Below are 14836 nucleotides of genomic sequence, written 5' to 3' on the forward strand. Positions count from 1 at the left end.
CGTTGGATCTATCACCACTCACGCTCCGGCTGGTTAGGTCACCACTCGCGTTGCAATTTTTTTTTATTGCGGATGATACATATGAGCTTTTTGCTTGTGCGTGGGTATTGGGAAATGCGAGTGATATGATGAGATGTTCAAACATCCATGCCTATTTGATGGGACTCTGCGGGATCCGAACCCGCGACCAGGTAGCCTAGTACTAGCAGACTGAAGGGTTCAACACCTTAGTTGACTTGGCTATCCTGCCTGGCATTTGGCAAATATTGAACCTGACTGGGGTTGCTCACCCTGCGAGGTCGGATAAGTCAGTTGAACAGTTCACCTCGTCCGACTCGTTTGCAGCATTCGCCTCCTTCACAACAACTCCATTCATGGCCCGACGTCGAATTAATGGACCTTAACTTGGACAAATGTAGGAAAGTGAATGGCTCGCTTATGTGGGGATTTTCTGATGATCCATTCTGTGACTGTGGCAGCCCAGCCCAGAGCCAAGAATATAGCCTACAGCACATTGTGTCTTGCACTCAAAATTTACAGAAATCTCCAGAATGATTGATATTACTAGACATATTTCTGTTCAAATAATTACTATGTACAAGGTACATTGTAAGGTATGTACTCCGCCAGAAAAACTTACTTATTTGAAAAAAATCCCACGCGGAGAATTGGTTGTGTAGAGGGGCAAGAGGGTCGCAACTAGAGGAGGAATTTTTCAAATTTATCCTCCCTCAAGTAAGTAGCCATCATGCTCTGATCTAGAGAGCAGCGGGCCTTCGCATTAGAGAGCCTCTTTTATAATGATCAATCACTTGTTGCAAAACAACGTGTCTTCCGCGCTCGATTTGAAAATTCTCCTCACAGACTCGTTATTGGCGTAATTCGATTCTGTCGTGGATTAGCTCATTTCGGGAGTGTAGAAGTGTCGCTAATCCCAGAAATGGACTTCAACGAGCCATCAGAACTCCAGAAAATATCGAAAGAGTGAGGGTGCGTTCGGCTCGCGAACACGCAGCTGCTATGGCAATTTCTGACTCCACTGTTCGATGAATTTTCCATGAAGACCTTCAATTTCATCCCTATAAATTGGCTGTTGTTCAAGAATTGACTGAACGCGATTTTGTTGCCCGTCAAAATGCATGTGATATGCTGATTGACAACCAGCCTAAAGACGTGGTCATTTTTTTCAGTGACAAAGCTTATGCAATTTTTTCATGGGGTTATTTGGTATACTGAAACGAGTGGATACAAATTTCAAAAGTCGACCTCATCAGTGTATGCGCAATGGGGTTTGCCATTGATCTGATGTCTTTTTCAAGCATGCATGAAACAAAAATGGGATATTGTATTCTCATATAAAATTAAGATTAAAACAATAACTTAAGTACTTTTGTTTTTATTGACTTTTCAAATAGGTAAGTTTCTCTGATGCGCCTTGTATTTAAGTTACCTGCAAAATCTAGCGATTATGATAATAATATCGAGTAACCTGGCTGGCTCACGTCTAGTAACAAGAGTTTTCAGATCGCACCTAATCAATTTCAGGGCGTCTGGCATGACCTAACGATTGTTATTAGGCAGCCGGGACCAACGGATTTAACGTTCCCTCTCAAAACCCGAAATTGGCCGTGAAAAATATCTTGTCCGTGCTGGGATTTGAACCCGGGTCTTTTTATTATAAAGCCAGCATCTAACCCAATCGACTACGACAACTCCAATCTAGTGATTTCTTCCATATTGTACAACTAGTGATTATAATGAATGATGTGCAACCATTTACTTAACAAGTTGTTGATTTTTTTTGTTCCAGTGTCCGCAGCAGCCGACGGGATAGCAAAGGAAAAAGTTCGGAAAGCGAAGCGTCCGAGAAAGAAGTGAAAAAAGAAAGAGGTCGCGATAAGAAGAAGAAGAATGATAAAAGTGATTCTTCTTCCAGCGATAGCGGTTCCAGTAGTAGGAGGTTAGTACCTATTTATCTTTAATACCTTAGAATTATTGTTTTCTCTATATTTCAAACTTCTTCCCTTTGCTATGACCGGAGATCAGGATTGACTGCGTCGGTGTTTGGACTAGATAGATCCTTGTCATAAGTTTTTTACTTTTAGGCCCGGTTGCACAAAAGCCGGTTAAATTTTAACCGTGATTAATTTCACGGGAACCAATCAGAGAAGGCGTTTTTGAAAAGACGGCTTCTCTGATTGGTTCTCGTGGAATTAATCACGGTTAAAATTCAACCGGCTGTTGAGCAACCGGCACTTAGTTTTATAGATTACGTCAAAGTCACTTATTCACGTGCAAGTTGAGAAGTCAAACAACATTAAACTTGCCATCGTTTAAATATTTGAAAAATTCCTTTGATCAAGATGGATTTTTCATCAGATTTTCCAGTAAAATTCAATGTATGTCAGCCCACAGAGTAGGATGGAGACTTCCTCTGCAGAAGTCATTCTATAATATCAATTAGACTACTGTATTAAAATTTAAGCACCGTCAAAAAATGATACTATCCAAACAAAAGGGATTTCCATTTTTTACTTTCCTTGCCTATTACCATAGGTAAGGAAAGTATTGCTTTCCGAAAAAAATTAAGGTACCAGGTACCCCAATTTCTATACGTTTCAAGGTCCCCAGAGTCCAAAAAAGTGGTTTTTTGGGTATTGGTCTGTATGTGTGTTTGAGTGTATGTGTGTCTGTGTACACGATATCTCATCTCCCAATTAACGGAATGACTTGAAATTTGGAACTTAAGGTCCTTCCCCTATAAGGATCCGACACGAACAATTTCGATCAAATGCAATTCAGGATGGCGGCTAAAATGACGAAAAAGTTGTCAAAAAAGGGGTTTTCGTGATTTTCTCGAAAACGGCTCCAACGATTTTGATCAAATTTCTACCTAGAATAGGCCTAGTCGTTGATAAGCTCTATCAATTGCCACAAGTCCCATATCTAAAAATTTCAGTAGCTCCGCCCCATCTATGCAAAGTAATTTGATTTTAGATTCCCAATTATCAGGCTTCATATACAATTTAAACTAATTTCAAGTGGAAAAGATTTAGCATGAAAATCTCTACAATTAATGTTCAGTAACATTTTCACCGAAAATTGAAAATAACTGTTGATTCTATTGAATCATTCACTATGAAGAGATAGCAGACCTCGTGTGTCCCCAGCTGGCTCAGATCTTTGAATAGTAGACTTGAGTTGCGCGTGAACACTAGCGTCAGGTGATCAATTTTCATAACGGCAAGGAAAGTTGTGTGAGTGAGCCACACCAGATTTTTAATCTATAGTAATGCTGCTAGGATCAAACACTAATCATAGTTTTATTTGTAGCTCATCAAGCAGTTCGCGATCGTCGAGTGGCTCGAGTTCATCTCACAGCTCAAGCTCGGGATCAAGTTCTCGATCCAGTTCATCATCCAGTAGCTCAAGCTCCAGTGATTCATCAGTAGCCAGGGCCAAGGCTAAACGCAAGTAAGTCTAGTTGAAACGCAAGTAATAAGTAAATTCATAGACATAACATAGGAGGATATCCCGTGCCATGGGTCGTTTATTTTCCGAATTTCAAGTCGATTTTTTGTTGACTCAAGCCTCGATTACTCGATTACTGTCGACTACTGTCTCACTGTTTTGTTTACTGTTCTGAGATTACTGGGTGAAGGTGTAAGAACGGCACAGGATTAGAGACTACCAGCGTCACATTTCACATAGCTTCACGAAAAACAACTACTAGGACTATCGGCTTGAGTTAACAGTAAAATTTGGAACAAAAACGCCCTATACCATGGAATATCTTTTCTCTATAATATTTTTTATAAGCAAGGGAGCGAGGGCCATCACTTTTTTCAAACTATTGATAGCTGAAGATGTTTTTATTCAAATTGAAGTTGAAATTTATTTGGCAATAAATCATTACAAAACGCATTTCAATAAGACTAAGGTTAGTAAGTTTGATAAAAGCCCATATCTGAAACCAAAGGCATAAGTATTTGAATTATGTAGGCCTACTATAATTTGTGTTATGTTTTCAGTTTTATCGTTTAAACTATAACTAAATTATTTATGTTTGGATTCACAGATGTAGGTTTTATTCTATGATGTTCCATAATTGACTAAAAGATAAATTGAAAACATAAATATTTCATTTATTGAACACATCATCTGCCTGATATCATTCTTGCCGTCTTGATTCAACGGACTTTAAGCATGACGTTTTGATGTGGATAATTATGATTAAGTGCAAAACTTGTAATTTCCTTAATGAACTTCAACATTTGTTAGAGGTTGTTGATAGTAGTCAAACCTTTCATTTTCCTGGAGATAAACGTTTCATGTAAACCTGGCGCTTTGTAGATTCAATGTCATCATGAATATTGTGTCAGTGCGCAGTATTGTGTCATATCAATGCTGAAACATGATCTTAGAAAAACTCAATCCTCCAGTGGTTGTCTTCGGTATGACAAAGTTCTTTTTTCATGAACGATTATTATACATTAAAACTAATATGTGCAAAATGCAGAACCTAATATTTGAATTGAGTAAGGAATATAGAGTATAATGCATTGTACTTGTTGTCATTTATCACATTTCCTATTTTATTTTTTACAGACCAGGATCTCCAAGTCGCAGTCATTCTCGGTCACCGGAACCGAAAAAGGCAAAAGAGGACAAAGAAAAAGATAAGAAAGAAAAGAAGCCAGAAAAAGTCAAGCCGCCATCCAAACGTGCTAGGTAATTAGCCTATTATGCTCTATGTCTAAGAATGCAAAATTATTTTTCGCCACACTGCACAGAAAGCAGCTGTTTTCCAGTCCCTACGTAGATCTGAAAGACATTGTTTGCAGACGACTCTCGTCTGACGTCAGAACAGGTTTCTTTCCGGCCTAGGCCGGAAAGAGTACCCTTTCCAGCCGCTAACATGGAACTAAGAAAGGTGATCAAAAAACAGCTGATCAAATAACTTTTCATTATTTGTGTTCATTATTCAATAATTAAAACATTTATAATAATATCATCTTATTGTCATTTGAAAGAATAAAAAAGTTAAACTCAACCTCCCACATATTTGAACATCATATTTTAGGTTATTTATACAAATCAGAATAAAAAAATAAAAATACTTGGACAATTTCCTGCCGTGCTACCAATTTTTCCTTAAACGGTTGGATTAGCATTTAACACCTATCACCTAAGGAAAGTTGTCGGCTCCAATAAAATAGATTCTTGATAAACTGTGAATGGATCTATTGCCTATGAATGAGAAATCCAGTTTTCAGAGCAAATTAACTTATAATCTTCAGATGAAAATTTTGGCAAAACACAGAAATATACAAAGAACAATAACTTACAAGCCTAATGATTTCAGAGTTATTACGAACTAAAAATACTTATCTAGTTTACAGTTGAAACACAGTGGCTATTGGCTTTACTACACTAATAGCGAATTTTGCACAAAAATTTATATAAACTTCAATCTAAAACATTAATAAATTCATTTAAACAGACAATAACTCAGAGCACAAAATTATACAAGCAACAGCCAGCCATGTTTTTCAGAAGAAGATCGAACAGGAAAAAGACACAAGTTGCCAGTCACGAAGACAACGCCTCCAACATTATAGACACGTCACCAAAAAATTATAACTTATAAGTTTAGAATTCACATTCTACATCTGTTCTCAATAAAACTTTATTTTGAAAATGTTATTTTAAATTTTTATATATATCTCGATTTAAATAAACCGTTTATCCAGTAATTTGTTAACCCTGCCTCGGTGACATTATGGAACAATGCAACAAACATTTACGATAATAAATTCTCCATCAAAAAGTTTATCCGTCTATTGATAACTCTGACATTTACTATAAAGTTCCATAGATCTCGAATTGAAGATTCGATTCCAATGTGAGAAGAAAAATGTAATATTACAAATACCCCCCTCTTGACATAAAAAAATTTTACTGTTTGAAAATTCAAAGAAAAAAATTTACATTGACCCTAATGAAAATTGTTGAAATTTAAATTCGAGAACAGTAACAATTTTTTCTAGAAAAACAATACATGTCACCCTATAATTGAAAATTATTATAAAAATTCATCAATAGCGTTTGTTATATGTTTCCAAACAATATTTCAAAATATAGAATATCAATATTACTTTTGATTTAGCTTTATAATTTAAAGAAAAATATCTCAACAGAAAGTTTAATATGTAAAGAATATTTTTTTTTTTTTTTTTGAAATTGCACATAAATTTAATAGATAGAAAAATTTAATTTTTATTGCATAAAAAAAATTATTTATGTTGAATGGAAAATTTATTATTATTATTTATTTTTTAAATGAATTGATGAATTGTTACATTTAATTTTCACATAAAATTTCAATAAATCAAAAAATGTTCATTTCTTTCACTATTGCCGCGGTTGATTTTATTGATGCACATTTTGGAAAACAGTCCGTTAAGGCACTCAGTATGATTTTCAGTTAAGTGTGACTCCAATGTGATGACGTTAAGTGTTGGGCTGATCTGGATGCACGTAGTGTTGGGCTGATACTTGTAGTCGACTGCTGCATACCAAACTCGATACAGGTGACATCTCTGTTAGCATTTCTTCATGTTTGTAGTAGACGGCTGCATTCCAAACTTGATACCGGTGACATCTCAGTTAGCATTGCTTCATGTTTGTAGTAGACGGCTGCATTCCAAATTCAATACAGAGTCACATAAATTTTGTATCATATTTGTAATTATACAATGTACATTTCAGGCTTGAAATGACAATGTAATTTGTTTTTTGGAAAAGAGATAGACGCTGCATACAGGATTAATTTAGGTGAGGATTAATTTAGGTAAGGTTTGGTTTTTTTGATATTTTCAGCTTTCAAGGTTTAGAGTTCTGCATACAGGAATAATTTAGGAGAGGATTTTTTGAATTAATTCTTTCATGATACTGTGACTGTTCTTCTGAATTCAAAGTTGCGAATGTGAACATGGATGACAATTACCTCCAGGTAATGCAGTAGTGTTGAAGTTTGAGATACAGAGTCAGCAATAAGCATTGGCATTGCTATTGGTGTATGCTTTGGTGTCGGCTTTGGCATCGGCGTTGATATTGACATTGGCGCAGGCATTGGCATTGGCGCAGGCATTGGCATTAGCACAGGCATCGGCGTTGATTTTGGTGTTGGCATCAGCATTGGCGCAGGCATTGGCGTAGCTATTGGCATTGGTGCAGCATTGGCGCAGATTTTGGCATTGGCGTAGCTATTGGCATTGGCGTAGCTATTGGCATTGATTTTTGTTGTTGGCATCAGCATTGGCGCAGGCATTGGCGTAGCTATTGGCATTGATTTTTGTTGTTGGCATTGGCGCAGATTTTGGCATTGGCGTAGCTATTGGCATTGGCGCAGGCATTGGCGTAGCTATTGGCGTTGACATTGGCGTTGACATTAGCGTAGTTATTGGTTTAGGCCGCAGCGTAGATTTAGGCGTAGATATGTCACACTAGTTTGAAAATCACCCAAATGTTCTTAACACTCTTCATGGCGTTCACTTGTTACTGATTTCGAGATTCACATGATAACTATTTCAATGTTAATGTCTGTGCTGTACCTGTTGTCTTAAAATGCTTATAAACTAAAAAGAAAAACTTGATTAGGCTATCAATACAATCTAATACACATAAAAATTATTTTAAGTATCTATGAAATTGAAATTTGTTAACATCTTATTATACAGTCAGCAATACATAAATTGTGAAATATGGACATATCAATGATAAATTTAAAAAAATTCATTTATTCACTGTTCAAATATCAACATTTTAATCCATTCTTCAAAATAGAAATAGAATTTCATAACACCCTGTATCATTATCAAAATTGTAAAAAACAACATCATAACAACACAACAAAAATTTAATTTCAATACATATTTCAATAATTTCAGACATTTGGTCTTCTATTCAATCATTTCATAATATATCGGCATTTCATTATTATTTAATATAACATTTCATTTATAGCATGTTCATTTCACATTTATGATTTATCATTCAGGGTTTCAAAATTATTTAGTTTTAATTTTGTTCAAAAATTGTATAAAAAGCAAATTATTTAATATTATTAATCATCGTTTGTTGGATACTATAGTTTATTTCGACTCTTCAATGTTCTAAACACAAACTACATTTCATGACAAAACTTTACTATCAATCATTAAACAAGAAACCATTCAAAACATCAATAATATTTTGCTTCAAAGGCAAACAATATTCATAATTAATCATCATTTTGCATCTATGGCAATCAACATTATTAATCAACACAAAAATATTATCTCATTACTGCCTCTCTAAGTCATAACCTCTGTTATTCCTTCTTTAGGCAATAATGGGTTTCCATCTCAAAAAAACAATCACATACCAGCAAAATTCTAATCAACAAACCCCACTAAAAATTCTACATACACTCCAGCATCCATTTCAAACGATAATCAATCATATCAAAATTTATAGAACAAACAGTTTTAAAATTTAAAAAAAAATATCAATTACAAAACACTTTAGAAAAATTTTAGCCTTTAACTCATTTCAATTGATAATATAACACAACGTTTTAAATTAAACCAATTATTTTTTAAAATAATTTAAAATTTAAAGACTGTATAATAAGTATAAACATTTCAAGATTATGATACAAAGATGATCAAGATGAAATACTGGGTAAATAAGTTCCCTAAAAAATACAAACAAGAGGAAAAGAAAACTGGGTAAATAAATTCCCTAAAACAATACAAAGAAGAGAAAGATTAATTAGAGCCTATCCTACATGTCAGTACTGAACTTTCATGAGGAAGTATATTTAATAAAATATACTACTATGGAATTTTGTAAATTCCAAGTATGACTCTAATTTGTTATAATTGTGAGCTATCACTCCCACAAAAACAACTGGTGAAGGAAAAAAAAATGTTGACTATTGTGACTGGGTGGAAAGTTCCTAGATGTCTGTAAGGCAATGTGATAGCAGACTCTAGTATCGGACCACAAAACAAAAGTATGCAAAAGGTTTTACAAACATTTGATGTTGCAGTCATAAGGTTTTTATATCGCAAACAAGTAGGTCAGATAATCGAGTCCAGCCATATGTGGTTCACGCCCACACCTCTAAAAAAAATCACACCTACTTGTCTACCAAAAATCCAAAGTATTGGACAGCAAAGAAAAAATAAAATGCAAAATGGGTTAAAAGCCCAGAAGAAAACTATAACCTAATTACATATGGCTTATGGCACGATATGCAATGAAAGATGAGAACATGGGACAAAATTGCTCTGAAAAACCTAACTACCTAATATGATACCTAAAAAAAAATAGACATGATTAAAATATGTAATACATGATGAAAAAATATACCGCAAGCAAACAATTATTTACACAACAATGGATAGATTTTAGAAAAGTTAAGTTTTATCAACAATTAAAGATTAGGAAAATAAGCTACTATTTCAACTTCTAATATTATTTCAGAAAAAATACAAATTTAAATGACTATGGACAAGATTGGTTAAGATATGCATCATAGAAGAAATTTACTGAATATTACACAAAGACAGGAAAGAATCGAAAATTGAAAAGATTAAGGGCCAAGAAAATAGGCTACAGGAAAGAAAAAAGATACAATTATGGACTCTTACCATACGTAGTATTTACGGTCATTGCTATTCTGAATCCCGGCATGACACAGGATTCCTAATCATTGTGTGCTTTCTGATGGTATTTCTTCATCATATATTGATTGACTCTCACAATTTTACCTGTACTTATCTCTTCCAGTTTGAAACACCCTTTATTGAGATCATCTCTTATTATGTAAGGTCCACGATATTTAGGACACAGCTTGGCAGAAAACTTTTTCAGCTTGCTCGACAAAATGTAATTTCGAATTACAACTAGATCATCAACTTTGAATTTATACTTGGGTTTATTATGCATATTCTGTTTGAATCTCCTGATGACACCTCTATTCTTTATTCTGTACAGTATTCGTTTGTTTCTGATACTTTCTTCTTCAAGTTCAAACTTATTTTCTACAGGATATTTGATATATTTGAAAACAAGATGTGCCAATTTATGATTCATCATAAGCTCCATGGGTATGTGACCAGTCGATTCATGAAAATTGTTGTTGATGACAAATTCAACCTTATCAATATACTTGTACCAAATATTATGCTTATTTACAGGAACATAAGTTCTCAATATGCGATTGACCTCTTTCAACGGTCTTTCACTAAGATTTGCCTGGGGATGATAAACTGAAATGTAGTAATATTTTATACCTAATCTTTCCATAGATTCCTTCCACAATCTGCTTTGAAAACAAGTACCATTATCACTGATTATATATTCAAATTTACCAAATTCATTTACATATTTCTCAACAACTTTTACTAAATTATGAGCGTTAGCCTTAACTATAGGATACAACTTTGTAAACTTAGTAAAGCCATCATGAATAATGCACATCCATTTGTACTTGCCACCTGGTAGTTCTCCATAGACATCAATGAACACTTTGTGATGTTTTTTCTCAGAAATTATGGTATGCATTTCTAATAATTTCTTTTCATTTGATGTCTTTACAAGTTGACAATACTTACAGTATCTTATAGTTTTGGTAACAAGTCTGTAACAATCTTTTATGTAAAAAGTTTCTTCAATAAATTTGCATGTTTTTGATATACCTACATGACCTAATCTTTCATGAAATTCAACTATCAATTCTTCATACAGTGCTGAAGGCACACAAACTTTCCAAAAACTATTCTTTCCAGATTTTCTAGTGAACAAAAGATCATCATTTACTTTAAAAAATTTGTTGATATTCAAATTACCTGTCTCCAACTTTTCTCTTACATTTTTTAACCAAACATCATCTTTTTGAATTTCTTTGATCTTCTTTACTATCTCAATTAACTTGTTATCACTCTTAATGATATTCAATACCTTGAATTCATTTGAATTTCGATTTTCTAAATTACCTTCATAATCAGTTCTAGAAATGATATCTGGCACAATGTTATCCTTTCCTGCTACAAATTCCCACTCAATATTAAAATTCTGTAATGCAAGAATCCATCTTCCCAAACGACCATGTCCTATCTTACATTTCTTTAAAAAGGTCAAGGCTTTATGATCTGTACGGACAACTATTTTTTGATTACCAAAATAATTTTGAAGTTTCATCAAGCCAAATAATACAGCTAAACACTCTTTCTCACATATTGTGTAATTTAATTCAGATTTCGTTAAGCTTCTGCTAGCATATGCAATGACACAGTGTTCCTTATCTTCACCTTCCTGAAATAACTCAGCTGCAATTCCTACATCACTGGCATCAGTGGCCAAAATGAAATTTTTGTTATAATCAGGATGTTTCAAGATCACACAGTCGATGAACCTATCTTTGATTTCTTGAAAGGTATCATTATCTTTTTCAGTCCAAATGAATTTATTTTTCTTGCATAGAAGATGCTTAAAACGATTTGTCAAGTATGAATAATTTTTCTGAAACTTTCTGTAAAAATTACAGAGACCTATGAATGACTGCAATTGTTTCAAATTTTGAGGAATGGGAAATTTCTGAATAGCATTTAGCTTAGAGTCATCTGCTTCAATACCATTTTTACTGATAATATAACCCAAATACTTTATCTTATCTGCAATAAATTTCGATTTATTCAGTTTCAACTTCAAATTACTTTCCCTCAACTTATTGAATAATAGTTCAATTCGACTGATATGTTGTTCAAGAGATATACTAGAAATGGCAAGATCATCAATATAAGCAATAGTAAACTCACAAACCTCTTCACCTAGCATTTTGTACAAGCACTTGATAAATTCAGAACCACTAATATTCAATCCAAATGGTAGATGTGTATATTGATAAGTCTGTCCAAAAACATTGAAAGCTACATACTTTTTACTATCTTCAGTTAATTTTACCTGATTGAAACCTTGAGTGAGATCAAAACTGCTAATGTAGTTGCACTTATTGAAACGAATGATCAAGTTATCTATTGGTTCAGTTTCTGTAAAATCCCTTATTATGTACTTATTTATTTCTCTTCCATCTAAACATAATCGAATTTCATTGTTTGGCTTTTTCACTACTACCATAGGGCTTGTATATTCAGAGCTACCGGTTCAATGATTTTCTGATCTAACATTTTCTTCAATTCTTTCTTGACTTGATCTCTATACTGATATGGAATCGGATAACTCTTCTTATCTAATTTCACATCATCTTTCATTTTAAGTTGACATAAATAGTCTTTTGCAGATCCAGGACTATCAGAGAAAATATCTTTGTTATTTTCAAATACTTCAATTAATTTGTTTACCAATTCAGGAGATTCATCGCTTAGCTGTAATCTTAAATTATCAATCTGCTGCTTCCATAAAGTATCAAACGTTTCTTGGTCTCTTACCATGTTAACATGAAAAAGTCTATTGTACTTCAAGGTATCCTTTTTTATAAATGGAAAACAACAATCTTTCAGTGATATCATATTTTGATTAAAATCAATAATGGCTCCAGCATCTTTTAAGAAATCACAACCCACCAAAATATCCACATTTAAATCTTGAACTATAAGAAAAACTATTGGCAATTCTAACTTACCAAAAAATACCTCTAACATAATCTGTTTATTTATCTTCTTATGTCTCATACCAGTAGCTACAACTATACTTACATTAGGAGCTGGTACCAAGTTCAACTTGAGATTGTTTTTCTTCATTTCATCAACAAGTTTCTCATTAATTACATTTACCTCAGAGCCGGTGTCAATAATCATTTGATATTTCTTATTGAAAATTTGTACTTCTATTTCTGCTAAGTCATATCCAGTGGGTGGAGTATTCTCTTGTTCCTCCAATAGTTCATTAAAAATACAACCTATCATGTATGGTTCTTCTTGACAAACAATTTCAGATTTACTCATAGCTTCATCTACCTGAATTTCTGGAGTATGTACCATATTACACTTGATGCTTTAATATGACTTTCTTGATAACTAGGCATTACTTCATTACTTAAATTCTTACAGCTATTTTCTTGCACATGAATTTGACTGATTAATTCTGGCTTTCTTACTTCAAACCTGTTTGAAGTTTCAGAATCAAAATTTATTTTATTCATGTCTACAGTTATATCAAAATTTGACCTTTCCTTAACTGGGAGAGCAGGGCTGTCGTTTCGTCGTCCCATTATTAGTTTAAAGGAGCATTATGTCTTGGACGATTTGCATTTGTCTGATTTGAAGTTTGAGCAGGCATATAACCTGGCGGTGGTAGGCTGAAATCTAACTGGTAGTTGTTAGCTGGTCGATTTAGATTTGATTGATTTGAATTCACAAGTTGATGATTTCTATTATCTCTGAAATTATGCTGAAAATTTTGATCTCTATGACCATTATTGTTTGGTCCATTTTGGTACCGTCGATTTTGGAAATAATTCCTACCTCCTTGATACTGCTTATTATTATCATGAAACATCACACCATTTGAATTCTGAGACCTATTTCTATCATCCCTATGTTCACTCTGATGAAAACTTATTGTTTTATTTTGACCTCCAGCTTGAGCATTGTTATGATCACGGGGCATTTGTCTGTTTACTTTGTAAGTGTCAGTATTGTCAAACTCATTCAACAAACAAATAAACTCATCACTAGTCTTAATGTTACGAATAATAGCAGCTGTAGATATGGTTTCATCAAAATGACCTTTCAAAAACTTGAAAATAGTATCTTTATCTAAGGCTGGAATTAGATTCTTAGCAATGTTGAAACGAGAAATATAATACTCAGTAAGATTCTTAGATAAGTTTGGCTTATATTTTCCAAATCTCAAATCATCTCTAGCAGATGACTGAATGTTGTCTGACCACATTCTAGCAATGAATTTCTCTTTAAATTCTTCAAAGTTATTTATATCAAAACGGATGAAAATCCACCAATCACGATGAGCAAAATTTGAATTAAAATTGTTTTCCAAAATACCCTTAATTTTGATCCAGTTTGTGATTTCATTTCTCTCAAGATACTCGGTCAAGTTTATTAAGAAATGCATTGGATTCTTTTTGTCAATTTGCATTTGGAATTCAAACCTATCGAAATTACTATTGTTACCAGTATGATTACACATCGGTTTTGATGACATGTTAATTTTATTTATGTTTTTTCTAACCTCAGTTATAGCAGCTGTATTTTCTTGACAATCTATTTTCAAAGAGGATAATACTTGATTTCCTTGTCTACTTTTTCGTTTAATTCTACAACCTCTTTTTCAACATGCTTAATACTTTCATTGTTTTCTGCATTGATAGCATTTTGTGTCATATTTTGTTGCTCAACTATAATCTTATTTTTATTTACTCTTTCATTAACCTCACTGACCCTATCAGAAACTTGAATGATTTTGTTTTGCATTGATGTTTCTACATCTAACATTGATGTTTCAAGATCATTAGTTTTCTGCTGTAGATGACCTATTTCTTTGTGATTTTTACTTAATGTATCATTTATCTCTTTCATTTCCCGCTTTGTACTAACCTGATCTAGTCTTATGCTAGCAAATTCTTGCTTCATATCATCAAACCTAGCATTAAACTTAGCATTTTGCTCATCAATCTTAGCATTTTGCTCATGTTTCAAATTATCAAATCTTTGTGTTAGGAACTCTATAAGATTTATATCATTTTTAGCTCCTACCATACTTGTTTCATTTGATATTTCTACTACTTTCTCATGACTTGTTACAT

The 14836-nt window shown here is 33.3% G+C and overlaps 1 protein-coding gene across 1 annotated transcript in view; it reads left to right on the forward strand.

The window, feature by feature from the left end:
* LOC111044306 (RNA-binding protein with serine-rich domain 1) overlaps window positions 1–14836 on the forward strand; it is a 30624-nt gene that overhangs the window by 742 nt on the left and 15046 nt on the right. Inside the window, exons 2-4 of the mRNA XM_022329403.2 lie at window positions 1811–1960; window positions 3334–3474; window positions 4609–4731. Of these exons, the coding sequence (XP_022185095.2) occupies window positions 1811–1960; window positions 3334–3474; window positions 4609–4731 (414 nt within the window). The remainder of the gene's footprint in view (window positions 1–1810; window positions 1961–3333; window positions 3475–4608; window positions 4732–14836) is intronic.

Source organism: Nilaparvata lugens, chromosome 10, assembly GCF_014356525.2.
Source record: "Nilaparvata lugens isolate BPH chromosome 10, ASM1435652v1, whole genome shotgun sequence".
NCBI classification, from domain to species: domain Eukaryota; kingdom Metazoa; phylum Arthropoda; class Insecta; order Hemiptera; family Delphacidae; genus Nilaparvata; species Nilaparvata lugens.